The sequence below is a fragment of the Rousettus aegyptiacus genome, unplaced genomic scaffold (genome assembly GCF_014176215.1).
Source record: "Rousettus aegyptiacus isolate mRouAeg1 unplaced genomic scaffold, mRouAeg1.p scaffold_m13_p_7, whole genome shotgun sequence".
Taxonomy (NCBI): domain Eukaryota; kingdom Metazoa; phylum Chordata; class Mammalia; order Chiroptera; family Pteropodidae; genus Rousettus; species Rousettus aegyptiacus.
In genome coordinates this window covers 109,322,402-109,348,790 of record NW_023416310.1, presented here as the reverse complement: position 1 = coordinate 109,348,790, position 26,389 = coordinate 109,322,402, and the positions used below count along the sequence as shown (strand labels likewise).

General features: G+C 49.7%; 2 protein-coding genes and 1 long non-coding RNA gene across 4 annotated transcripts; 2 read left to right on the top strand and 1 right to left on the bottom strand.

Annotated features, from left to right (window-relative positions):
• Positions 1-3,688: 3,688 nt before the first annotated feature.
• Positions 3,689-4,778, bottom strand: LOC118605356. The gene is made up of 3 exons (XR_004952097.1): positions 4,661-4,778; positions 4,362-4,415; positions 3,689-4,196 (listed from the first exon to the last, which is right to left on the bottom strand). It is a non-coding gene; the product is annotated as an uncharacterized LOC118605356 (long non-coding RNA).
• On the top strand, positions 4,423-9,277 carry TRIM17 (tripartite motif containing 17). Its single transcript, XM_016128465.2, has 6 exons — positions 4,423-5,149; positions 6,362-6,457; positions 6,844-7,074; positions 8,221-8,243; positions 8,332-8,432; positions 8,706-9,277. The coding sequence occupies exons 1-6, from the start codon at positions 4,544-4,546 to the stop codon at positions 9,251-9,253; spliced, it is 1,605 nt and encodes a 534-aa protein (XP_015983951.2). The 5' UTR covers positions 4,423-4,543; the 3' UTR covers positions 9,254-9,277.
• A 1,010-nt stretch (positions 9,278-10,287) lies between these two features.
• On the top strand, positions 10,288-18,106 carry TRIM11 (tripartite motif containing 11). 2 transcript variants are annotated; one of them, XM_016128464.2, is made up of 6 exons: positions 10,288-10,909; positions 13,008-13,103; positions 13,352-13,579; positions 16,378-16,400; positions 16,482-16,582; positions 16,891-18,106. In XM_016128464.2, exons 1-6 carry the CDS (start codon positions 10,502-10,504, stop codon positions 17,436-17,438), a joined length of 1,404 nt encoding a protein of 467 aa, XP_015983950.2. In that variant the 5' UTR covers positions 10,288-10,501; the 3' UTR covers positions 17,439-18,106. The 2 variants fall into 2 exon arrangements, with proteins under 2 accessions (XP_015983950.2, XP_015983949.2); XM_016128463.2 differs by having other exon boundaries at positions 13,349-13,579.
• Positions 18,107-26,389: the final 8,283 nt, after the last annotated feature.

Genomic DNA, 26,389 nt, shown 5'->3' with positions numbered 1-26,389 from the left:
TATTTCCATGCCGGAAAGGAACTAGGGGCATCTGGATGCAGAAGCTGTGCTGCTACCTGGTCTGTCCCATGTGTCCTTCTGAATGAGAAGTCTGGGGCCCAGCAGGTTCCAGAAGACCAGCAACTGCTCCCTCCAGCCTCTGCACCGCTGCAAGAATGCAGCCCACACTTTCCCTGGCTCAAATTCTCACCAGTGACCCAAGGGTCTCCAGCCCTGTCATAGGCTTAACGGTCTCACGGGTTCCTTAAAACTCCGGTTCCGCACCACACTTGTGCCTGTAGCCACGCTCACCATGCGGCATTCTTGACAAAAGTGTTGGCCTGAATCTGGTCATGGTCTAGACTCTTAGTTCTCAACTTTGGCTGCTCCTTAATGTTGGAGAAATATAACGTACAATGAAATCTGCCCCCAACCCAGGAGACTGCTCCACAAAGAAGGAAAAGAAAGAAAACAGTTTTGTTCCTGAATGAGCATTCAACCAACATGACACCACTCACAGGCACCAGCTAAGGGGACAGCAAGACCCAGTGAATACAACCATTACTTCTCTGTCTTTATGTAAAGTCGAAATTTTTCTCCTGAGGTTATGACCTGGTTGATCTGACATCAGGTGACAAGTTAGGCCCATCGCCTCCCAGGACCCTAAGAAATTTCAGAGAAGCTTCCAGGTTCCCGAGGTGGCGTGAGCCTGGCAAGAGGCTTAATTAGCCACTAAAAAAAAAAAAGAAAAGAAAGAAAAAAAGAAAGAGAGAAATTGCATGCATTCAGAAAGGACAAAGAAAGAAATTCTGAAAGGGAAGGGGTAGAGGGAGTGGTCTTATTTTCCACAGAGAGAGAACTAAGCCTCTTATTTTCCATTGTATTTGTTCTACCACTTGGACGCTCCTGGAGTTTTAAAAACAGGGGAGCCAGGCTCCTGCACAAAGATGCTGAGCTGCCCAGCATTGGATCGTCTAAAGCCCCTCCTCCTCTGGGGGTGGGGAGGTTCCTAATTTGCAGCCCTGCTGCCAGGTTCAGCCTTGGAGAGAACATCCCTTGTCAAGAACATCCCGGGATGGTGGGACAGAATCAGAAATACTATGAGAGCAAGGAGACAGATCCCTAAGTTGGGCTGCTTTGTGAAGGGTGCCCACCCTGAGGTCTGTAGCCCATGAAAGTAAGATGATGATGATGGAGGAGGAGGAAAAACGTGTAAGGAACAGAAGGGGGACCACACATTTAAGTCCTGAAAAACTTAATCACCTTGTTCAGATCCTGACTCAAACTAACCAACTTTTAAATGCTTTTGAGATAATAGATGAAATTTGAATATAAACCAGAGGTCAGATAAAACAAGGAATGATTGTGCAAGACTGGCAAAGCCTTGTGGTTACATAAGAAACACCCACATTTCAAGAGATGAGTGGAAGTATGGGACCTACTTTGAACCCAGGAATTGCCATAAACATTAAGATGAAGATATTTGATATTCAACAGATACAGAAGAAAGCCTCCTTAGAGCCTCCCTTATCTGAGTAAAAGCAGCAGCCACTGGGAATGAGGCTGCCATAAACCCCCTCTCTAGGGCAGTTTTATGGTCCCGAAGAATGTGGAAAGACCACTCGCAGCTGTGTGGACAAACATCATTACACACTTTATTTCCTCTGTTCTAAAAACCCGTTTGTCTTTCCTAAGGAAACCTATTTGTGTTTCCCACAGAGGCCTCTCCGTTTTTCCTACTAAGTTTTGTATATAAGCCTTCATTTAACAAGCCAGCTACTTCCTTTCTTGACCCCCACGCAAATCCAAGCTAAATAGTTTTCTCCTGTTGATTGGGCTTTTGTCTGTTTAATTAACAGGTCCCAAACACTGATCCTAAAAGGGCAGAGGGAAAATTTTCTCTCCTTTGTAGAAGTTGGTAGAGATGAATCTAGTGATGTCTGATTTTTTTTTTTTTCTTAATTCTTCGGCCAAGACAAAACGACAGGACAAATGAAGTAAACACAGTGAAATGCTGATCTGGGCAATTTATATATGAGATCCATCATTTTGTCTGTTTTCTTGATTTTTGTTTTAAAGTTTTAAAGCTTCTGTGATTCTATTTTTAAAATTGGAAGAAACCCTCAGCTCAGAATCCTCTCACTTGCAGAACGGGGTCAAGGACTTGGGGGCGGGAGAATTACAATGTTTCCTCTTTCAGCAAGTCGTCTGCCCCCCTCATCCGCCATGCACTGCGCAGGACACTCAGGGGGGCTGCGCAGCCCAACTGCGTCCTAGTCATGTTCAGTAAGGAGCCACCACCCAAGAAACACGCGCAGGCACGGTCTGCATCCGCACGTCCTGAAGATGACGTCCTTCTGTTTCGCGCACTCCTGCGGTGACCCAAGCCTCAGTTTCCACATCTATCCCCTCCCCAGGAGCTAGGTCTCAGGGTGCGTGCAGCCACTGGCCAGGGTTAGGTCAGGGTTGGAGGGCAGTGACCCAGAGAAACCACTTCGGGGCGCTGACAAGACGCCCAGGGGCCCAACCTGCCCCATGCCCTCTTAACCCGGGGTCTGGACGCCACCTCCTCCATTCATCTGGAGCCGCTGGGGCCTCCCGACCCATGTCACCTATACCAATGACTCGCGTCACCTTCCCCAACCAAGTGCGGGTCCCTGCTGCCTCTTCCGCCCTCACCTCCCTTCCAACGCCCGGGCCGCCCCTGACTCCCCGCTGCAAAGTTCCTCCCACCCATTCCAAAACTTCCCTCATCCCCCAGGCCACGTGCCCGCCTTCAGCCCCGCAACTCGCAACTCGCTTTTGTCGGCTCTCGGCTCTCGAGACAGGGTTCCAGTCCCTATCCAGCCGCCCCCGCCCGCTCCCGCCTCCCTCTATCTAAGACACTTCCCACCACCTTTGACCACTGGCCGATTCTGCGCCCGCCCCCTGCGGGTCAGAGGCCCCGCCCCCACCCCAGGCTGTTGACACCTCCCACAAACCCTCCCCGCCCCCACCCCCATCCTGGCCCTTTGTGGCCTCTCAGACACTGCTGACGCCACAAAGCTCCGAGCCCCGCGGCCACCGCCCCCGATGGTTTCCTTCCGTGGCACAAACACAGGCTTTCTGGAGGCCTTGTTTGCCGCGTGTGGACGCTGGCACCTGTTGCGGACAGTGTGTGTCCCTCTCCTGGGTGATTACCAGCCTCTCCAGGGGCGGGCGGTAGTTACCCTGTAGGTGTCCCTGGGACCCCAGCTTTGAAGATGATTATGAATTGGGACTACACGGGTCACCTGGTTTAGCCCGCATTACACTGGAGCGTCTCAGGACTGAGTGTGGCTGTCTATCATCACTGATCCAGAGCTCTTGGCCGGCTTCCCCTGAGCCTGAACCAGACCTTTGCCCACCAGACAGACCGTCCAGGCTCAGTGGGCTTCAGGTGAGTGGGCAGAAGCTCAGCCTGGGATGGCCAAGAGCAGATAGTCAGACCAACCCCAAGGGATCTGCTCAGAGAGAGGTACCTTCCACAAAGTGAACTCACAGTGTCTAAAGAATTAGCCACCACTGGCGTGATGCCAGGAATGGGAGCCCACATAGTGCTGTGGTTCAGAAATGATTGTCAGATGGTCTCTGGCCCCAGTGATCACCTTGTGAGGTGCACTGAGAGGCTGTGCATCTGTATGGCGTAAGATGTTCATGTATGTGTACATGTGGTGTGCGTGTTGCATATGTGCAGTGTCCATGTGTGTTTTTGTGCACCTGTGTATGTGTACAGTTGTGGATGCATGTGTGTATATATGAACACTCCTGTGTCTTTTCTGTGCTGCACCGTAACAAAGAAAACCAGAGCTGGATGGTAGTCTGAGCAGTAAAGGCATTTTACTGAGGACTACTGCCCTAAGGGAACAGCATAGAACCCCATAGGAAAGCTCAGCTTCAAATACAGGGTAGGCCAGTGGGGATTTGGCAAAGGAGCAGGGTGTCATCGGTGATATGAAATTAATAAAAGGGAACCTTCGGGTAGGGGACTTCTGGCTAAACCAACAGAGTGGGATTCTTACTAAGCTTGGACAATGCAGAGATGACACAGAAGCCCAGGGATGGTTTGGAAAATTCCCAGAGCCTGAGCAGTTTAGTCAAGGAGAACCTTTGTCAACCCCAATTTTTCCGCTTAAAGTCCCCATTCCCTTTGTTGCACAGGTGTTCCATTGAAGAGAAACTGATGGACACTCATTAGACTAGGAAGAAAAAAAAAACAGACTTTATTCAAGGCTCTTGCAATAGGGAGGGAGATGGGTTTGGCTTATAATGCAGCTGACACAGCAGGATGAAGGGCCATGAGCAGGGAAAGGGGCCAGTGATGGAAAATCACTAAGGAAGAGATAGGGGAGGGATCTTCTTACCAAAAGTAGTGTAGCAGGAATCTCAGGCAGGTGGTTTAAGGCCATGCATTTACCCTAGGTGGGATGGGAAACGAGAGACTAGATCAGACATCTCAGGGGAGGGCTCTCTAACCGGAATAAGACTAGGCACAGCCAGTTAGAACCAGGGCGGCAGCTCAGGGGAGCCTAGCTAGGATTTGGTCATGGAGAGCAACTGTGTCAGCTTCCAGAGATCCAGAGAGGCACTCGTGTGTCTTATTAAAGAGAAGTCGGGGTGCCCTAACAGGACCCCTTGTTCAGCTCCATCTGCAAGAGGATACCTCAAGTGCCCAGAGCTCTGGACAAGTGTGGCAGGATGCTCTGTTCCTTCCCCAGGAACCATGGATGCTATGGAACTTGCCAGAAAGCTGCAGGAGGAGGCCACATGCTCCATCTGCCTTGACTACTTCACCGACCCCGTGATGACCACCTGTGGCCACAACTTCTGCCGCGAGTGCATCCGGCTGACCTGGGAGAGGGCCAAAGGCAAGAAGGGCAGGAGGAAGCGCAGGGGCTCCTTCCCCTGCCCGGAGTGTCGCGAGCTGTCTCCCCAGAGGAACCTGCGGCCCAACCGCCTGCTGACCAAGGTGGCCGAGATGGCACGACAGCACCCCAGCCTCCAGAGCAGGGACCTGTGCAAGGTGCACCAGGAGCTGCTCAAACTCTTCTGCGAGGATGACCAGAGCCCCATCTGCGTGGTCTGCAGGGAGTCCCGGGACCACCGGTCCCACAGGGTGGTCCCTGTGGAGGAGGCTGTGCAGGAGCACAAGGTGGGCCCAGCTGGGGCGGCAGGGACCAAGGAGGCCTGAGTACACATGCATCGAGCATTGTGTCAGGTGGGAGGACGAGTGTTTTAACAATCAGCCCATGTCTGGGACCCCACAGTGGAAGTCTTTGCTTGCTCCCACAACCAAGCAGATGGGTTGCAGAGACAGCAGGGCATTCTCTCCATGGTTACTCAGGCTGACTGAGTGGCCTCGTGCAGCCATCTGTGTGGGCAGGCCAGGTGACCCCTCTGTAGGGGAGGGAAAAACCTTTTCCTCCACCCATCTGAGGCTCTCTGGCCCCTCAATTAGACTGAGCAAAGCCAGATCCGGGAGAGAAAGGCAAACTGTTAACATGTGTGGCTGGTGCATGTCACAGAGGAGACACCACAGTGCTGAGTGATGAGAGGTCAGAACTAGGGCTTGTCTGGCATCTGAACAAAGAACAGTACATTTGGAGAGAAGTGACAAAAGTAAAAGTGATAAGCTTCCAAAGACAGCCACCTGGGAGTGTCTTAGTTCTTTCTAGCTGCTGTCCCAGAATGTAAGACCAGGAGGCTTATAAGAGACTAGGCAGGAATTTCATGCTCACGGTTCTGGAGGCTAGAAGTCTGGGATCAGGGTGCCAGCATGGTCAGGTGGGGGCTCCTTCCTGGTGCAGACTGCCGACTTCTGTCCTCAGGAAGTGAGACAGTGAGAAGGGGGCTGGGAGCTCTCTGGGGTCTCATAAGGGTACTACCACCATTCCTGAGGGAACCCCATGACCACATCACCCCCAAAGGCCCAACCTCCTTTACCATCACCTTGGGGCTTAGGATTTAATGTAAATTTGGGGAGACATGAACATTCAGATAAGCAGAAAGTAAATATTTGGGGAAACTAATGGAAGATAAAGGTCATCAGTAACCTCTTGGTGCTCACTTTCCATCTCCTTCACGACCATAAAACTTCCCTGGGAGGCAGATTCACGGCAGCCCTCATTTCTCAGCAGTTTCTGCTTTTGGTCACATAGCAGGAGCCCTAGAAGGCATCCTTCTGCATCTCTTATCATTAGCCTCCAGCTCAGAATAATCTTCCTGCCCAAGGAGCACATCTTGGGATGGCATATTTCTATCCCCCTTAAGATGGTCTTTGTGGTGGATGCAGCTTCAGAGGGCACCTCCCAACACGGGTGTGCAAGGGGCCTCTGATCCTTATCCTGCAGTCTGTTGTCCACAGCTGAAGCTGGAGGAGGACATGGGGCACCTGCGGGAGGAGATGGCGAAGACCCAGAAGCTGCAGACCAGGGAGCAGCAGGCCTTGGCAGAGTGGCAGGCAGGTGCTGGGGCTGCAGGGAGTAGATGGGAAGACCTGGTTAGGCCCCAGGGCACGACAGGGCCTCTGAAACTTGGGGACCCTTGAGGTGGGACTCACTATCACATATGGATGAGATCGAGAACCCCAGAAAGGCACAGAATTGCTGCCAGAATCGGGACTGAGAACGTGCCCTAGTCCAGACTGGCCACCTTGGAGACGCAAAGAACATGGACACATGGAGGCCAAGATGCTGCCATTTGGGGATCAGGGGTCACCCCTTTAGTGACAGGTGTTCTGCCTGGCCCCTAACTCCGCTTTGCTTACTGTGGTTTTATGTGGGTCACCTGGGGCCCTCCTAGTTGGCAGTCATAAGTGGTGCCTCACTCCTGGCCCCCACCCCTCAGGAGAAGGTGAAGGAGCGGAAAAGGCGCATTGTGATGGAGTTTGAGAAAATGGGTGTTCTCCTGATGGAAGAGGAGCAGCGCCTGCTGCAAGCTCTGAGGCAGGAGGAGGAGGCCACGGCCACCCGGCTGCAGGAGAGCGCAGCCATGATGGAACAGCAGAGCCGCTCCCTGGAGACACTGCTGCTGCAGCTAGAAGACCGGAGCGTGCGCGAACCACTGCACATGCTGCAGGTGAGGAGGGAGCTCTGGCCCAGGTGTGCTTGGCCTGCAGGAACAAATATAGGCCAACAGGTTCTGTCTCTGTAGTTTCAGGCTGCCTAACAAATGCCACAGCCTGGGGACTCAGATGACATTTATTGTCTCCCAGTCCGGGGTCCAGGTGCAAGCAGGGCTGGTTCTCCTGCGGCCTCTCCCCGTGGTGTGTGGATGACCTCCTTCCTGTGTCCTCACATGGTCGACCCTCTGTGTTCTGATCTCCTAAGAACAATAGTCACATTGGATTAGGATCCATCCTAGAGACCTCATTTCACCATCGTCACCTCTTAAAGGCCCCATCTCCAAATCAGAGGTCCTGGGGGCCAGGCTGGATTTGGGGGCCTGACAGGCTTCAGTCCTAGACACTTGTATTCCCTCCTAGCCAAGGGGTGGCCCAAGGGCAGTTGTCATCTATGTAGAGATGTGGGGTAGAGACACATGGGCTATGATAGGCCCCATGACTTCGTGGCAGGAATAAGTCATGTTATATCACCTGAGGTGGATGGAAGCTGAGAGAAAGCACAGCAGGCCTGCCAGGGATGGGCCTGCATGCTAATGCCAGGGCAGGCCTACAAATAGGTGACAGACTCAAGTGTGTGGGGTGCAAAAAATACATTTCACCCTGCAAGCCCTGTCTCTGCCTACCCGCCCCCCACCCCACCCCATGTTTATACAACTGAAGCATATGCCTATTGTCCTGGCATCTTTGGTTTTGTACCAATAAGTGCCCTGGTTTAGATGACAGACTATGCACTCACACCAACTTTGGGGACTACTTTGTCTTCTAGTAAAAGGCAGCCTGTTCATCAACCACTAAACACTCCTGACCCACCCAAGGCCTACACTGTAGAAGCAACCCTCCCTGGGTCTCCTGTGCCTTCCCTCCCATCTCAAGCAGGACAGCTCCTGTGTCCTTGCTCACATGTCCTCTCTCACATGCAGGGGAGAAGCAGGAGGCCTGGGTGGCCCAGAGATAGGGCTCAACTTGAAACTGGGAGCAGGGCCATGGGAAAGCATTATAAAGCCTTCTTGCTCTGCAGGCAAGAAATGTCCACATAGGGTGCTTGGGGATGCCCCAGATTCCTATAGAGGCCTTATCCTTCTCCCTCCATTTTCTCACAGGATATGAAGGACACCCTGGGCAGGTACGTGGCTACCTGCGGTGGAGGCAGTGATGGGCGCTGAGGGCTCCACATGGGCCAGAGGGGACAGTGACACCTGTGTCCACTTGAGGAAGAACAGTGTGAGTGTGCAGTACCCAGAGGCCACGCCCACTATGTTGAAGACAGTCTGCAGAGTCCCAGGGCAGATAGAAGTGTTCAAGAGTTTCCAAGGTAAGTGGGGCCCATTCTCTCGGCCAGAGCCACCACTGAAGGCCTTGACCTTCACTGAACATTCACACGCTGCCCTGACCAACTCCTCCTGGGAGATGCCCAAATGATCCCCAGCCCATCTCCTTGGCACCACCAATATCGACAGCAGGGGTAGCCCATGCAGTGACCTAGGCTCACAGCTGGATTCAGCTAAGGGGAGTCCTGGGGAAGGGGGGTTGGGGAAGAATGGGGATGATTTAGGCCCCCTACCCCCTTGGCTGGGCCTGTCTGCAGAAGATGTGGTGCCTGACCCTGCCACAGCGTACCCCTACCTCCTGCTATACGAGAGCCGCCAGAGGCGCTACCTGAGCACCCCGCCGGCCGGCGTGCCCTGCAGCAAGGACAGATTCCTGGCTTACCCGTGTGCAGTGGGCTGTCAAACCTTCTCCTCGGGACGACACTACTGGGAGGTGGGCATGAACCTCACCAGTGATGCACTGTGGGCCTTGGGTGTGTGCAGGGACAATGTCAGCCGGAAGGACAGGGTCCCCAAGTCCCCAGAAAACGGATTCTGGGTGGTGCAGCTGTGTAAGGGAAAGAAGTACGTGCCCCCTGTGTCCACCCAGACCCCCATCACACTGACCGAGCCTCCCAGCCATGTGGGTGTCTTCCTGGACTTTGAGGCGGGAGAGGTATCTTTCTATAATGTGAACAGTGGGTCTCACCTGCATACCTACACCCAGCCCACCTTTCCAGGCCCCCTGCAGCCCTTCTTCTGCCTCGGGGCCCCCAAATCCGGTCAGATGGTCATCTCCACAGTGACACTGTGGGTGAAAGGATAGGCATACAAGAGTGGGGGGTGGGTAGTGTGGGCACCTGCTTTCTCCAAAAGGTGAGGCGGTCTTGCTCAGCACCACCTACCTGCTTCTCTCAGGTGGAGCAGGGACAGCTATTGCTGTACCAGGCAGGATCACAGAGCCAAAGTATAATCATGATTAAAGCAGTTAAATGTTGAGACTATACTCACAAAGGCTTCATAGAACCTGTATCCATCTCTCAGTCACACCTACGGACCAGGTCAGCATGCTGTAGTTTTCTTTAGCCATTTTCCTTTCCACCTGCCACTTGCTGAGTCCTGCCAGGTTCTGGTTATTACAGGTAAAGCTGTGATCTCAGGGGTCCACCTTCTTTGTCATCGTCAGTTCCACATTTGGGTCCTTCGCAGAGAAAACAAGAACAACTGTTCAAGCTGAATCCCTAAAAGCCTCAGAGCTTCCCACCCCACATCTTTTTCCACCCCATTAAGTTGCACCAGTAGGGGTGAAATTCAAAGAGTAAGGATCATTGTGTGGGTGGGCTCTCTCACTCCTTCCCTACCCCACCCTTAAGTTCCCCACGCCTGCAATTTCAGGCGCATCAACAGCCCTGTAACACCTATAAGCACCCCAGAATTCCAGTCAATGTACTCCTGCCCCAAAAAGACCAGAGTTCCTGACCGAGCCTTGCGCCCTATTCATTCTGAGCTTGCCCGAGGACGCCCGGTCTGGGATGCACGGGCCTGGGCTACCGTAAGGATCCCTAAGTCCTAGCGGTCGCTGCACTACGTGAGGAGCCCAGTGACCGTGTGGGGCGTCCTGCCGGCCTGGGCCCTGCACCCCATTCTTCTCCAGGCCGGAGGAAGAGGTCGAGCCCCGCACATCCAGAATAAATTGGAGCCACAAGCGCGCGCCAGCCGCAGTGAAAACACAAGGTCGACACCGGAACAGCCTCCAATTCCGTCTCGCCCGCGGGCCGCGTGACAGACCGCAGCCAATCCTGGGCCAAAGCGGTGGTTCTGGGGGGGCGGGAGGGGAATGCTTCCTGCTTCCGCCGTCTCCTCTTCCTGTCCGCGTCCGGGAGCCACCGCGCCCCCTGCAATCCTGCGCCTCGCGTAATTTGAGCCCTGCGACCCCGCAGCCACTGCGCTCCCCGGAATCTTGAGCCTCGCATGCTCAGAGTCCCCGGTCCCCGCACACTCTCCAGACTCCTGGCGGCTGCAGGCCAGCGTCCAACCCAGCAGAGAACGCCGTTTTCCTCCGTTCCACCGTGCCATGGCTGCCCCTGACCTGTCCACCAACCTCCAGGAGGAGGCCACCTGTGCCATCTGCCTTGACTACTTCACGGACCCGGTGATGACCGACTGCGGCCACAACTTCTGCCGCGAGTGCATCCGTCGCTGTTGGGGTCAGCCTGAGGGCCCGTACGCCTGCCCCGAGTGCCGCGAGCTGTCCCCGCAGCGGAACCTGCGGCCCAACCGCCCGCTTGCCAAGATGGCCGAGATGGCGCGGCGCCTGCACCCGCCGTCGCCTGTCCCGCAGGGCGTGTGCGCCGCGCACCGAGAGCCGCTGGCTTCTTTCTGCGTTGACGAGCTGCGCTTGCTGTGCGCTGCCTGCGAGCGCTCCGGGGAGCATTGGACGCACCGTGTGCGCCCGCTGCAGGACGCGGCTGAGGACCTCAAGGTACGCCGCAGGGTGGGGGAGTGGGCCCGAGCGCAGCCTGGCTCAGGTCTGGGGAGCACGGCCTGGTCTGGGTGGGGGGTGCCGGTTGGGGGCGCTAAGCCTGTCCCAGACCAGCCCTTGCGCGCGGCTGGGGCGCTTCTCAGCAGTGGCGCACCGACCTGGGGACTTGGGAGACGGGGCGTGCGCTCTGAGGCTGAGGTCCCTCTGATAGGTACTGGGCAGGTGTGACGACAGTAGCCGGGATGGAGCCCGGAGCAAGAGAAAGTGGGCGGGGAACCTCAGGTGAGGCTCTCACTCAGAGGTGGACTGTCATTTCTGACGGGGGAGGGGGACGAGTTGTGACCAGGGTCCGTAGTGGGGCCTCAGCAAGAGCGAAAGTCTTGGTAAGAAGGGTCTCAAGGAGGCAGGAAGGAACCGGCTGCAGAGCCCCACGCTAGGAACCTTGGCTGGCAGAGCCATTGGCCTGGGAGGCAGATGCTAGGACCTACCTGGCTTTCTGAGTGGATTACCACTGCCATCTGACACATCAGGGCTCAGCCATGCTTGGATCTCAGGCTGAGAAGCCTTGTTTTCTTGTTCTGTAAATGCATTTTCTTAAAACCCAAAGCCACACCAGCACCTCGCCCCTGCTGGGAGCATCAGGACAAAAGCTCACCTAACCCACCTGGCCTGCTGCCCACAGAGAGTTTGCTTTTGGAACCCAGGTATTGATACAGAGACAGCATCTTTCAAGCTTTTTGACTGGCTTGCATTTTGTTTCATGGCCAGTGCACGTGTGTGATCTGCCAAGTACAAACTTTAATCAGTATTCAGTTCAATACTTGGCTGGTAGGTCACTATCATAGAACAAGCTTCTGATATACTCGGATAGACCTGTTCCCCCATCCACATCAGTGATCTGGTGTCGACATGGATTCCTGTGGTTTTCTCACTTTGAGGTATTACATGCATGCAGAATGGTCCACTCCTCGTGTCAATCTGGCAAGTTTGTACTCTTGTCGATTAGGGTACAGGAAGTGATCATGAGAACAGAGAGCTCTCTAGCAGCTCCCCAGAGGGCCTTTCCAGCTGACCTGATAAAGTCTTATGGGGCAGCACTTAACCCTTTCTATCGTAGGGGGAGGAAAACCATGTTCTCTGTCCTGTTAGGTTTTGTGTCTGAGTCTTGCAAATTAAACTGAAAAAAGACAGGTTAACATAAAAAGATGTAATTTTATTAGTCTTTTTAATTTTACATGGCATTAAGTTTCACAGGAAAGAAATGAAAAAACCCAAAGGAGTGGTTAGATTCAGGGGCTTATATTCCATTTTAACTATGGAAAAGTAACTAGACAGAGGAATGGGAATTTGAGCTTCTAGGGCCAATAACTGGGAAATGAACCTGGAAATGTATAGAGGAACAACTGGAAGATCAGCTTTGTATTAGGAAAGTCTTTTTAGACAGACTCCTTTCAGGGATGACACATCTCTCGTGAGTAGTGTGCCTCCTGCCTGGTACAAGGAAGCCACCTTTGTCACAGGAAATCCATGCCCTGCCTTTAGGCCAAAAGGAGGAGGGCAGAGGTCTCTTCCTGCATCTGCTGTTTCACCATCATCTGTAACTCTAAATCCTGATGCCAAAGTGGCCTGTCTTGGGGTGGCATGCTCTGATTCCCTTCACTGTACTGATGTCTGCTTTGTCTTAATGGTGGGGATGCTCTAGCAGGGTGTGGTAAACAGTTGAAGTAAAGTTGGGCATTGCCTGAAGACAGTGGCAGTTGTAGGCATCTGGTAGCTCGGGGGGCTTCTGGTGAACCATTGGCAAGCCCAGGACGGGCACAGAAGTGAATGTTGTCAGGAGATGCGGGGGGGGGGGGGGGGGAGAGGGGAAGACGGTGGCAGGAGAAAGGAAATAATTGGCAAGGGGGCCAGGGGTCAGCCTCCATGGGGGTGGAGGGCATTTCCTGGTATATTCAGTTTGCTTTGTCCGTTGTGTTCCAGACATGGTTTCCCACAACTGGTGCTTGCCTGCCTACCAGGTGTAGGCTCGGCTGGGCCCGGGCAGCGGGAGCGGGGACAGGGCCGAGTGGGGTCACTGGCTGGCCTCGCCTCCCTGCAGGGCAAGCTGGAGAAGTCCCTGGAGCACCTGCAGAAGCAAATGGAGGACGCACTGCTGTTCCAAGCACAGGCGGAGGAGACCTGCGCCCTGTGGCAGGCAAGTAGCCCAGCACTGAGGTCCTGGGGATGGGGAGAAGGGGGTCACTGAGGCTCCCACCTTCACACTCATGCTTCTCATAAGGCAGCACCCCTACTCCAGACCCTGCACCCCTGGGGCAGGTTTGGGTAAGAGAGTCTGGTGGTGAGTTTGGTGGTCCTGGGGATCAGGGGAGATGGTAGGGGGCCCGCATGGTGGGTTTGGGTGAGGGAGTTCGGCTCACTGCTCCCCCGGTGCCCCCACAGAAGATGGTGGAGAGCCAGCGGCAGAACGTGCATGCGGAGTTTGAGCGGCTGCGCCGCCTGCTGGCAGAAGAGGAGCAGCGCCTGCTGCAGAGGCTGGAGGAGGAGGAGCTGGAGGTGCTGCCCCCGCTGCGAGAGAGTGCAGCACGGCTGGGGCAGCAAAGCGCCCAGCTGGCTGAGCTTGTTGCTGAGCTGGAGGGGCGCTGCCAGCTGCCAGCACTGGGGCTGCTGCAGGTGGGTGCACCAGGGGTGGGCATGTGGAGTGCCAGGGGGCCACCTGGGAGTAGGAAGTAGAGGAAGCCCTGGGTGGAGGAGCAGGTCATCTGACTTCGGAATTTCCTGCACCTCCTTACGCTCCCTGTGGGGTAGGGGCTAGGACAGGTGTCCCAGGTGTGACTTCAGGTCCCTGTAGACATGTTGCGGCCTGGAGAGTGGAGAACTGCTGTTAGCAAAGAGCCTTGCTGAGGGCTGGTTCAGCTGTGTGGTGGATGACATTCAAACTCCAGGAGCTATGGGTCATTGCCTAGCCCTGAAGGTTCAGGCCCACTGGGCTGAGAGAAAAGGCCAGCAGTTCCATAGGGCTTTTGTGTGGCCCCTGTGCTGCCCTGGGAACCTGCCCAGCTCCTATCCCCAGTTCTTCCTACTCCACGCCAGAGTGAGGACACTGTGTGTGCAGCCCAAGGGGCTTCTTGCTGGAAGTGACCCTCTATGGAGCCTGGCTGGGCATACCTTTGGGGACCAGGAAGAGGCTCCTGACTGCTCTCCTGGGGTTTGAACTTGGTCTTTTGGGCTTCGTTGAGCCATCGAGCAGTTCTAAGCCTGAGAAATGGGACAAAACCAGGACGAGTATCTGGCTGGGGTTGTGGGCATCAGCAACAGTGAAGTAGAGCTGGGCGGCCAGCTGGGAGGTGGAGGTTCTAGGAAGAAGGGTCTTCCCAGGGTGTTAGAATGGACCCACTGGTCTGTGTGAAATGCAATTTGGGATCTCAGGTGTCCTAGTGGGTGGGTGCCCTCAGCTAGCTTGGCTGCATTTCACATCACTAAGTAGTCACCTGCTCCTCTACCTGTGTCTTTCTGCCCCCTCCCTGCTCCCCACTTCTTCCCACCTGCCCCCACTGTTCTCTACCTGTGCTCTGTAGCCCCCCACTTTCTTATGTAACCTGGCCCCAGGCTGTAGGGGAGGGCTTCTCCCAGTTCCCCTGACCTGTGCTGGATGGGGGTAAATCTGCTTTGTGGAGGGTTGGGGAACAGCCATGGGCAGCACCATGTTTACTGGTGTGAGTGGAGAGGTCAGGTAGGTTTGTACCCTCAGCCCCGGTGCTGGGTAGAGGATCTACTGCAGGGACCACCCAAGCTGGGGTTCTGACACCCAGTGTGGGGGGTGCTCAAGGCCCCGAGGACACAGAAGGCAAGGATCTGGGTAACATTGGAGCCAACAGTCTGGTGTCCCAGCTGCTCCCCCCAGCCCCCCGCCCGAGCTTGCCCCCAGCTCTCCTTTATGGGTACAGAGCATTTTCCTAAAGGGACACGTGTCTTGAGTCCCCACTACCCGTAGTAGCCAGGTGGTCTCCACAGAGGCCATCTCCCTCCCCTCAGGGTCCAGGCGCACCCCACCCTACCCCTGTGCAGGGTGTCTTGTTCTGTCCCTCTACTGATTGGGCAACAGAATCCCAGGCCTTGTGACAACCAAGACCACCCCCCCCACCCACCCACCCCTACCCCATTCCCCAGCATCCAATAAAACAAATAAGGACAACTGTTTCTAACTGCTTCTACCCAACCCATGCAAAGCTGCTCATGCCCAGGCCTTTTGTACGTGCATCTCCAGGTCTGCACCATTCCCATGTCTCCTGATGAATTCTCGGGCTTCAGAAACCCACCAATCTCCCTCTTCTTTTGAGGCTCGGTGGGTCCTGTGCCCCCCAGACAGAATCACCTATTGTGTGAAAGTCCCCACGTCAAAGGAAGCCCTCATTGGACATGACGTCACACTGCGTCTGCATTCCAGGGTCTGCCTGGTCACTCGTGCTCAGCGTGGTTAGAATGACTGCCATGGGGTTCATTGGATTGACAAAGTGTGCCAGGCAGTGTTCTAAAAAGAACTGCTTGCTGCTAGGAGCTAGTGTTTCAAGTAACAGAGTATCTCAGTTAGCTTAGGCTGTATAACAGATGCCACAGATAGGTGACTTAAGCAACAGGTTTATTGTCTCACAGTCCTGGAGGCTGGAATCCAAGATCCAGATGTAGGCAAGGCTGGTTTTTCCTAAGGCCTCTCTCAGTATGTGGATAGCTGCTTTCTCCTGTGTCCTCACGTGGTCATCTCTCTGTGTGCTGATCTCTTATAAGGACACCAGTCATAGGAGATTAAGGCCCACCCTAGTGACCTCATTTTAACCTAATCCTCTTTAAAAGTCCATCTCCAAATAGAGCCTCTTTCTGAGGTCCTGGGCATTAGGGTCCAACTTGTGATTTGGGGGGGCCACAGCCAGCTTGTAACACTGAATAAAATGCTCTTATGTTTTGTTATGGGAGAAAAGGACATCCAGACAGATAAGCAGATCTGGAAGGCAGACTGTGAGTCAAGATCTAAGGGATGGCAGCTGGTGGGAGCTGGGCAGGATGCCTGTGGGGTGAGCTGGGGATGGGAGCCAGAATGCAGAAATCATTGGGTAGATGTTGGCCAGGCTCTCAGCTAGAATGGAGCCAGCCCTTATCCCCTGGAGGCTGGGACCCCACCCTGCTTGTTCCCAGCACCCATGGGCATTCCAGGCTGTTAGCCAGTGAGCCAGCAGCCAGATACCCTGTTCCCTCCAAGCACATGGAAAGAATGGGGCTGGATCTGTGTGGCTGGCCGCACCCCAAGCTTCTCAGCGTATCCATCTGTAAGCATGCTAGGGATGGCCCAGGGGCAGTTTCTGACCATGTGTGCATATGTGTGTGTGGGGGGGCATGTCTGTGGTTTGGGGGGACCCTCAGGTGGGGGTTGCCCAGGACCAGGTGATAGGCACTGATGCCACATGTCTCTCCCACAGGACATCAGGGACACCCTGCGCAGGTAGGAGCCCAGACTCTCCCCAGGGAAGGCAGGTGGGTGTGGGTGGGCTTGCTCAGAGGTGACACCTGGCTGCCTCTCCAGGGTCCAGGACATGAAGCTGCAGCCACCCAAGGTGGTGCCCATGGAGATGAGAACAGTATGCAGGGTCCCAGGTCTGGTGGAGGTCCTGCAGAGGTTTCGAGGTGGGTGCCACTGCTCCAGGTAGGGTTCCAGGCCCTGGGGATCCTGGCATGAAAGCCGTGCTGGGAAAATGGTCATAGAAAGCACTTGGGTTCCTCCTGTTTCTTAAAGGATAATGATTCACAAAGCAGTGTGGTCTATTATCTAGAACATTCTGAGTCACAACTGCTAATGGTTAAGTGATCTTTTTGGGGAGGATGCATTAGAGGGAGTGGGCACTTTGCAGGCAGCTGTGAGGCTGCTCAGGTCAGGAGCAGAAGCCCCTCGGGCTGGTGGGAGGGACTCGAGGTGACCGCTGCTCTGTCTGCAGGGGAAGTAACGCTGGATCCTGATACCGCCAACCCTGAGCTGGTCCTATCAGAGGACAAGCGAAGCGTGCGGCGGGGGGACCTGCGGCAGGCTCTGCCCGATAGCCCTGAGCGCTTTGACCCTGGGCCCTGCGTGCTGGGCCGGGAGCCCCTGACCTCCGGCCGCCACTACTGGGAAGTGGAGGTGGGCGAGCGGGCCAGCTGGGCCCTGGGTGTCTGCAGAGAGAATGCCAACCGCAAGGAAAAAGGCGAGCTCTTCGCTGGCAACGGCTTCTGGATCCTGGTATTTCTGGGGGGCTTCTACAACTCCTCCGAGCCGGCCTTCGCCCCGCTGCGTGACCCACCCCGACGTGTGGGCATCTTTCTGGACTACGAGGCCGGGCAACTGTCCTTCTACAGTGCCACTGATGGGTCGCTTCTTTATGCCTTCCCTGAGACACCCTTCTCCGGGACACTGCGGGCCCTCTTCTCTCCACTATCCAGCAGCCTGACCCCTATGACCATCTGTCGGCCCAAGGGCGGCCCTGGGAATGGGCTGGCTCCCCAGTGAGTGGTCCTCTCACGCCCTTGTCTTGCCTTTGGATCTTCGAGAAGCCATGTGCAAGTGAGTGCAGGGCCGGCAATGTCCTCACCTGGGGTACCCTCCACAGCCATCGGGTGTTGAGACTCCGTCGCCAGTGCATCGTTCACAGCCCTCCCCAGAGGCAAGCCTGGGCTCCTGGCAGCTCTGCTTCCAGGAGCCCAGTCAGCCTGGCTGGTCAAGGTTGGGGCATCACGGCCTGTTTAACTTTCTGGGGCTGCAGCCTGAGCCTGATTGTGAGGCCGTGTCTCGGGATCTGGTCATAGAAGATGGGCTGGATGTGGTTGCCTCAGGGTACAGCAGTCCTCAGGAGGGGACATGTGGGAAGCCACAGGAAGGGCCCTGGGAGCAAAAGGTGACCAGTGAGGGGCAAAGTAACCAGACAGAGGCCCTCAGGTCCTTTAGTGTGGACCCCTCAGGGCTTCTAAAGAATGTTCCTTTCCACCCCAGAGGTGAGCAAGGGTTCGGGAATGATGCTCTGGGCTTGCCTGAGTTGGGGGCGAGAGCCCCACTTGCAGAATCCAGGATTTGGTTTTTGGTGCTTCTTCACAGGAAGGCGTGGTGCAGCATCTCTGCACACTGAGACTTCACCTGTTGTAAGGACCGTCCTTGCAATAAATAAACTAACTGTTGTCTGATCTACTGTCTTGAATGGGTCGCAGAGAGTCCACGGGTGGAGACCAGCCTCAGAGTCGGGGACACATCACCTGCCCTGTGCTTGTGTTCATTTCATGCGGCTGCTAGAGATCCTTTTTCTTTTTTCAGACAACCTAACACTTCTGGGTTCCACGGTGTTTGACAGTAGCTAAGTGCTTTACCTGATTATTTATTTGCTCGTTACCCATTGTTAGACTTTTGTTGTCATTTTAGACACGTGCCACTTTGAGTATCTTCAATACCAATTCCTTCAAACTGCACGAGAAGTTTTTCTCAGTTGAGCCAGGACTAGGTATTTCTGTGCCTGGGTAAGCTTCCCTATCTTTTCCAAAGCAATATGCCCACTGTCCCTGTTGATAATCTTGAGGAGGCTGGTCAGTTCCTGTCTGGAGCAAGATGTGGACTTTCAAGTTTGGGACTTCCCAGACGACCACCAGGACCTAGGCGGTGTGACAGCCTCACAGTGAGAGCCCAGACAAGCATGTGATCATGTCTAGAACAGCACGACAGATGGCTTCAGCCTCTCAAATCAAAGATTCATAGGGAAAAACAAGTTCATTAACACATACACCTCATGGGAGACACCTAGGAAAAAGGAACTCCAACAGCGGGTGAGAACTCCAGTGCCCACAGACTGCATCCTGGAACAGTCTGCCAGAAAATGACAGGCCATAGAAAGCAGTTGAGGCTTCAAGGCAGCACCCACAAGCGGGTGGATGAGGGCAGGAAGGCTTCCCCAAGCCTCCACGCTGAAGGGTGTAGTCTCGGCCACTGGCTAAGTCCAGGTGGTGAGGAGGGAAAACACCTTTTAGGAATCCTGGGAGGACAGTCAGCTCTTCTAGTGTCTGCTTATCTGCTGCCTCCAGCCCAAGTGATCCCGTTGCCAAAGTTGGGTTGTTGGGGTGAAATGTTCTGCCATCCTTCAGGTGATGAGAAATGGGCTTAGGTGACTTCTGTCCACAGCGCACCCCATATGTACTTTCCACATGTTCTACTTGTTGATCCAGGGGCTACGTGGTAGCCCCCACTTTTCTGGGCACAAGAGACCACAGTGAACACGCAAGATTCTGGGTGGCTGGTGCCTCAGAATAGCGTACGCAAGTGTGTCCCACAGTAGTAGTGGCTGTCACCTGCACTAGTGGTGAGTGAATCCCACAGTAATCAGGCAGCTCCCTTGGGCAGGTGTCTTGCAGAAAATATAGCTGAATGGAGGTAGAGCCAGGCGTGAAGATGATAGGCAAACAGGTTTCCAAAACTCACCCTCCAGGAGCCAGCCAGGTTATTCAAATGCCCAGAAGCTCTGTCCCCACGTGGCACAGCTGCCCTAGGGAGACAGAAGGAAGCTAGTAGAAAAGGGAAATGAGCATTCTGGGTATGATGACACTACCAAAGGAGGACATGTGTGACTTGTCTAATCCACATAGCTTGGTACCTGTGGTATAAGGAAAATGTGAAATAGCCATCAGTCTTCAATGTCCCTTTTCCTTTCCCTCCTGCTCCTTCCCTGGCATGTGATGTACACACAGGAATGCGGTAAGAGGGTCTTTGTTTTTCTTCCTTTTCACATGTCTTCCTTGGCTAATCTGGCAGCGCATCTGTGTGGTACGTAACACACTGCACGGAGTGAACAGGAGAGAAGGGCAGGGCCACTCCAACAGAGCTGGATTTTAAATAACGACTGCTTTTCATGCCATCACTTGGTAAACGGACAATTCAGTGATGTCAGTAAATGCCCCGTCACTCCAGGTGTGCGTCGGAATCATGGCTGTCTCCATTCCAGACAAGACAGCATGCTGCCTAGGACGAGACCTGTAGACAGGGAGTCCAGTGTCCAAAGGTCCAGAGGGCTATGCCCCAGCCGATCGTCTGGGGACGCCGAGGTTGTCTATGCCCACTCCAGGCGGGAGCCAGGAGCCCCGAGGTCTTTGTGGAGGACTGCATTGTATACGACCACCCTCCATCACCTCTATCTCCTGCGCATCCCTGGGCAATCAACCCTTACACGCTCCTTGCCTGCTCTGCAGTCCCTTGAGACTTCCCACGTTCTTTGGAAACCTGTGCCCCTCAACGTGCAGGCCCAAGGATCTCCAAGCCCCGCCTTCATACCTCGCACAATCTCCACATCCTCCCCATGGCCCCACCCTCTATATTCCCTCCCCACACCCATCCGCACACCCTGCTCACCTCAGACCTTGATGCTTCCTGGCTCCTGTCCCCCACATCCGGTGCCCCTTTGAGGCCAGCCCTCCTCCCCACCTCCCAAGGCCTGTCTCACTCTCAGTGCTCACCCAAAGACCCACCTGAGAGCCAGCCTGAACCCTGTAGACAGGGAGTCCAGTGTCCAAAGGTCCCCAATCTGCCCTGGACACGCCCTGCCCAGCCCCTCCTCTCCGGGTCACTCATTTTTTGTAACAATTTTGTTGTGATATAATTTCCACACCATAAAATAACAGCTGTTTCAAAATGGACAATTCAATGACCTTTACTAAATCTGCCATCACCACAATCCAAGTTTAGAACATTTCCATCACCTCAGGAAGATCCTATTCCACTAATGTGTCTTGCTTACTGATTTTCAGATGTTAAACCAATCTGACATTCCTGTATTAAATCCCATCTGGTCCTTTCAAGATGTTAACTGGATTCCGTTAGCTCAGATTTTGTTCAGGATTTTTACATCCATACCTGGGTTGTCAATCTGCGGTTTTGGGACTTTGTTCCCTACTCCACTGTGTTCTGAACATGTTTGTGAAGACTTGCTGAATTCTCCAGCAAAGACACTGATTCTATGCTTTTCTTTATGGAAAAATTATAAAATGCTATTTCGACTTCTTTAAAATTGCTGTGGATCTGTTCAGATTTTCCATTTCTTAAGTAATTTTTGTCTCTCTTGGAATTTTCCCATTTCATCTAAATTGTCTAATTTTCTGGCATAAAATTGTTCAAAATATTTCATATCTTTTTAATTAATGGTGTGATGTCTTTCATTTCTGATCTCGATTAATTTGTACCTTTTTTTTCTTGGTCAGTAAAAGTAACATTTTGTCAAAATTATTTCAATCCTTTCAAAGAATAACTTTTTAATTTTATTCAACGTTCTGTATTTTTCCTTATTTTTATTTCAGTGATTTCCACGCTCATTTTTACTGATTTTCTTCTTTTTGCCTGTTCAGGGTTCAGGTTGCTCTTCCTTTTCTATTTTTCTTAGTGTTGAAACTTAGGTTGTTGATTTAAATTTTCTAATCTAACACAGGCCTTTGCAGCTATAAAATTCCTTTATATACTGCTCCAGCTTCATCCTTTTATTTTGATACTGTTTCCATTTACATCTAGCTCAAAACACTTTCAAGTTGTCTTTGTGATTTATTTTTTGACACATGGGTTATTTAGAAGTATGATGTTCAATTTCCAAATACTTATGGGTTTCCCAGATTTCTTTCTATTGTTGACTTCTGGTTCCACTCTGTTGTGGTCAGAACCATGATGATAGTTGTTTGCTAGCCTGGCGTATTGCTGGTCCTGGAGAATGGTCCATGTATACTTGACAAGAATGTGTATTCTACTGCTGTTCAGTTCAGTGTTTATTGTATCAATGATTGTACCCATGGTGACTGAGTGATGACACTATTGAAAGAAAAATTTGTTACTTATATTTCTCAGGAAAAGGAAAAATTCCTGTGGATTTACATTAATGCCTGGCATCAATTCCTTTCTCAAAAATAGCTCCATCCCTCCTTCTCTTCTCTGTGCTACTATTGTTATGTATGCTAAGTCTTTATGTGTTAAAATCACAATACAATTTTGTAACTATTGTTTTATATGATTGTCTTTTAAATTAGTTAAGAGAGAATTTTATTGAGACTTTTTTTATATCTGCCTACGTGATTATCTTTATCGTGCTCTTTATTTCTTCACGTATATTTTGAGTTTTCATCTTGTTTCCATTTCTTTCAGTCTGAAATATGTCCTTTAGTATTTCTTGTTAGTAAAGCTTGCTAGCAAAAAATTCTCTCAGTTTCTTTATATCTGGGAATATCATTATTTCATCTTCATTATCAAATGATAGTTTTGCTAGTTATAGAATTCTTGGTTAGCCACTTTTTGTTTCTTTTAGCTCTTTAAATGTCCCAATATCTTCTGCCCTCCCCTATTTTTGATGAGAAGCCAACTGTTAGTCTTTTTTGAGGTTTCCTTATATGCAATAAGTTGTTTTTCTCTTGCAGCTTTCACTATTTTCTCTTTGTTTTTGGCTTTCCTTGGATTGTCTGGATGTGAATCTCTTTGTGTTCATTTTTTTTTTTTTTGGAGTTCATTGAGTTTATTGGATGTATATGTTAATGTCTTTCTCCAAGTCTGGGGAAATTTTGGCCACTATTTTTTCAACCTCTTTCTATCACTTTCTGGAGTTCCTATTTACACATATGTTGGTATGTTTGTTGGTGTCTCACAGTTCTTCGAAGTTCTGTTCAGAGTTCTTCATTCTTTTTTCTTCTTCTTCAGCTTGGATCATCTGTATTGATACATCTAAATTCACTAATTCTATCTTTTGCCAGCTCAAGTCTGCTGTTGAGCCCTCTTTATAAATTTATTCACTTCCATTTTTGTACTTTTCAACTCTAGATTTTTCATTCGTTTCTTGTTTATAATTTCTATCTTCTTCCTAATATTCTCTATTTGATGGATTATTGTCATCATACTTTCTTTAAATTCCTTATTTTGTGTGTGTGTAGAGGTGCCTATTAATTGTTTTAAAAATAGTGGTAAGTGCATAGAACACAAAATGTACCATCTTAATCTTTTTAAGTGTACAGCACAGTAGTATTAACTATATGCATACTGTTTTTCAACAGCACCTAGAACTTTCTCATCTGCCAAAAATTAAGTTCTAAACACATTGAACAACTCTCCTTTTTCCCCTCCCACCACTAGCAACCACCATTCTATTTTCCGATTCTGAGTTTGACTATTTAAAATACTTCATAGAAGTAGATTCACGCAGTACCTTTTTGTGACTAGATTGTTTCACTTAATGTTATGCACTCAAGGTTCTTCCATGTTATAGCATATAACAAAATTTCCTTCTTTTTAAAGGCTCAATGTTATATTGTGTGTGTGTGTATGTATTGCATTTTCTTTATCCTTTCACATGTCAATTGACATTTAGTTTTTTTCCACTTTATAGCTATTATAAATAATGTTACAATGAATATGTTGTGCAAAAATCTCTTCAAGATATTTTCAAATATTTTGAGTGTATACCCAGAAGTGGGATTCCTGGGCCAGATGGTAATTCTACTTTTAACTTTTTGAGTGGCTTTATTACTGTTTTACATTGGAACTATACCATTTTACATTTCAACCACCATGTATAAGAATTCTAATTTCTTCACATCCTTGCTAACACAAATTATTTTGTGTTTTATTTCCTTCAATAGTGTTTTTTTTAAATAATTGCTCTGAAAATTAGTAAATTTCAGCATATTTTCATATGCTTTTTGATCATTTGTATAATTTCCTTGGAGAAGTGTCTATTCAAATCTTTGTCATTTTTAACGTGGTTATTTTTCTTGTTGAGTTGTAGGAGTTTGCCATGTATTCTGAATATTAGCCCCTTGTCAAATATACAATTTGTAAATATTTTCTCCCATTCTGTAAGTTGCCTTTTCATTCTTTTGATTATTTCCTTTAATGTGCAGAAATTTAAAATTTTTATATAGTCCCATTTTCCTGTTTTGTTTTGTTTGTTTTATATTTTTGCCTGTGCTTTTGGTGTCATATCTAAGAAATTATTACCAAATCCAATGTCATGAAGTTTTCCCCCCACGTTTTCTTCTTGTAGCTATATAGTTTTATTATTTGATCCATTTTGAGATAATTTCTGTATATGGTATAAGGGAAGGGTCCCATTTTCCTAGCAGCATTTCTTGAAGAAACGATACTTTCCCTGTTGTATATATAACCTTGGCATTCTTATCAAAGACCATTTCACCATATATACAAGGGCTTATTTCTGGGCTTTCTATTCTGCTCGGTTTTTGTACTTGGTCTATGTCTGTCTTTATGCCCATACCGTACTGTTCTACTTACTCTAGTTTTGCGATATGTTTTGAAATCAGGAAGTGTGAAGCTTCCAGCTTTGTTTTTCTTTTTCAAGATTGGTTTTGGCTATTTGGGGGTACTTTGAAATTATATATATATTTTAGATTTTTTTCATTTCTGCCAAAAAAAACTGTCATTGGGATTTTAATAAGATTTACATGGAATCTGTAGATCACTTTGGATAATAAGGACATTTTAACATTATTAATTATTCCAATTTGTGAATGTTGGTTGTATTTCCATTTATTTATGTCTTCTTTAATTATTTTCAGCAGTGTTTTATAGTTTGTATTTTTTTAGTTTTATTGAGAAATAATTGAAATACAGCACTGTATAAGTTTAAGGTGAATGGCGTAATGACTTAACGTACATATATTGTGAAATGATTACCACAATAAGTTTAGTTAACATTTATCACCTTATATAGTTACAAAATGTTTTTTCCTTGTCATGAGAAGTTTTTGGATCTACTCTCTTAGCAACTTTCAGGTATAGCATACGTCAGTGTTAACTTTAGTCCAACTGTATGTTAAATTCCCAGAACCTACTTATTTTAAAACTGTTGTATCTTTTGTCTACCTTTATAAAATTCCTGCCCCTGCCCCCCAGGGTGCAACTCTGATATCAATGAATTTAATATGTTTTCCCATGAGTTTGGTGCTTTTAGAGTCCATATCTAAGTGAAATTCTGTGATAGTTCTTTTTCTCTTTCTGACTTATTTCACTTACCATAATGCCCTCAAGTTTCACCCTTGTTGTTGCAAATGACAGAGTTTCCCTTTATTTTATGGCTGAATAATATTACACAACTTCTTTATCCTTTCATCCATCAGTGAGCACTTACATTGTTTCTGTGTCTTGGCTATTATAAATAATGCTGCAATAAATATAGAAGTGTAGATATCTCTTTAACATAGTGATTTCATTACTTTCAGATATATTCCCCAAAGTGGAATTGCTGGATCATACAATAGTTCTATTGTTATTATTTTTTTAAGGGAATGTCCATACTGTTTTCCATAGTGGTTGCACTGTTTTACATTCCTATCAAAAGTGCATGAGAGTTCCTTTTGCTCCGCATCCCTGCCAGCATTTACCTCTTGTCTTTTTGATAACAGTCATTCTAATAAGTGTGAGGCGAGGTCTCTCTGTGGTTTTGATTAGCATTTCCCTGATGATGAGTAATGTTGAAGAACTTTCATGTACCTTTTGGCCATTTGAATATCTTTTTTGGAAAAATGTCTATTCAGGTCTTTCTTCATTTTTTAATTGTATTATTATTGTTGCTGTTGCTATTGAGTTGTTTGAGTAATTTATATATTTTGGATATTAACCTCTCATCAGATATATGATTTACAAATATTTTCTACCATTTCATAGGTTGCCTTTTCATTTTATTGATCATTTCTTTTGCTGTACAGAAGCTTTATAGTTTGTTGTAGTCTGATATGTTTATTTTTTATTTTGTTTCTTGAGCTTTAGGTGTCATGTCAAAAAATGGATATAACATTTTAAATTTTGTTTTTTGTGCTTTAAGTGTCATATCCAAAAAACCATTACCAAACCCATGTCAAGGAGCCTTTTCCCTGTTTTCTTCTAGTTTTATGGTTTCAGGTCTTACATTTAAGTCTAATCCATTCTGAGTTAATTTTTATGAGCGGTATAAAACAGGGGTTTAGTTTCATTCTTTTATATGTGAATATCCAATTTTCCCAGAGTCATTTATTGAAGGAGCTGTCTTTTCTCTACTGAGTATTCGTGGCTCCCTTGTCAAATATTAATTGACTATGTAAGCATGTATTTATTTCTGGACTCTCAATTCTGTTCCATTTGTCTAAGTATCTATTTTCATACCAGTACTATGCTGTTTTGATTACTATAGCTTTATAATATAGCTTGGCATCCAGAAGTGTGATGCATTCTGCTGTGTTCTTCTTTCTCAGGTCTGCTTTGGCTATTTGAGGTCTTATGTGGTTCCATACAAATTTTAGGATTTCTTTTTCTACTTCTGCAAAAATTCTGCTGGAATCTTTACAGGGATTGCATTGAATCTATAGATAGCTGTGAGTATTGTGGACATTTTAACAATATTAATTCTTCCAGTTCAGGAACAGAGGCTCTCTTTTTATTTATTTATGTTTTCAATTTCTTTCATCAGTGTCTAG

Excerpts from the sequence above, each read along its gene's own strand:
- TRIM17 (XM_016128465.2), top strand. The coding sequence starts at position 4,544 with ATGGAGAGCAACTGTGTCAGCTTCCAGAGATCCAGAGAGGCACTCGTG. Across the intron at positions 7,075-8,220 it reads AACCACTGCACATGCTGCAG|GATATGAAGGACACCCTGGG; the intron begins GTGAGGAGGGAG and ends ATTTTCTCACAG. Across the intron at positions 8,433-8,705 it reads AGTGTTCAAGAGTTTCCAAG|AAGATGTGGTGCCTGACCCT; the intron begins GTAAGTGGGGCC and ends GCCTGTCTGCAG.
- TRIM11 (XM_016128463.2), top strand. The coding sequence starts at position 10,502 with ATGGCTGCCCCTGACCTGTCCACCAACCTCCAGGAGGAGGCCACCTGT. Across the intron at positions 13,104-13,348 it reads AGACCTGCGCCCTGTGGCAG|AAGATGGTGGAGAGCCAGCG; the intron begins GCAAGTAGCCCA and ends GTGCCCCCACAG. Across the intron at positions 16,583-16,890 it reads GGTCCTGCAGAGGTTTCGAG|GGGAAGTAACGCTGGATCCT; the intron begins GTGGGTGCCACT and ends CTCTGTCTGCAG.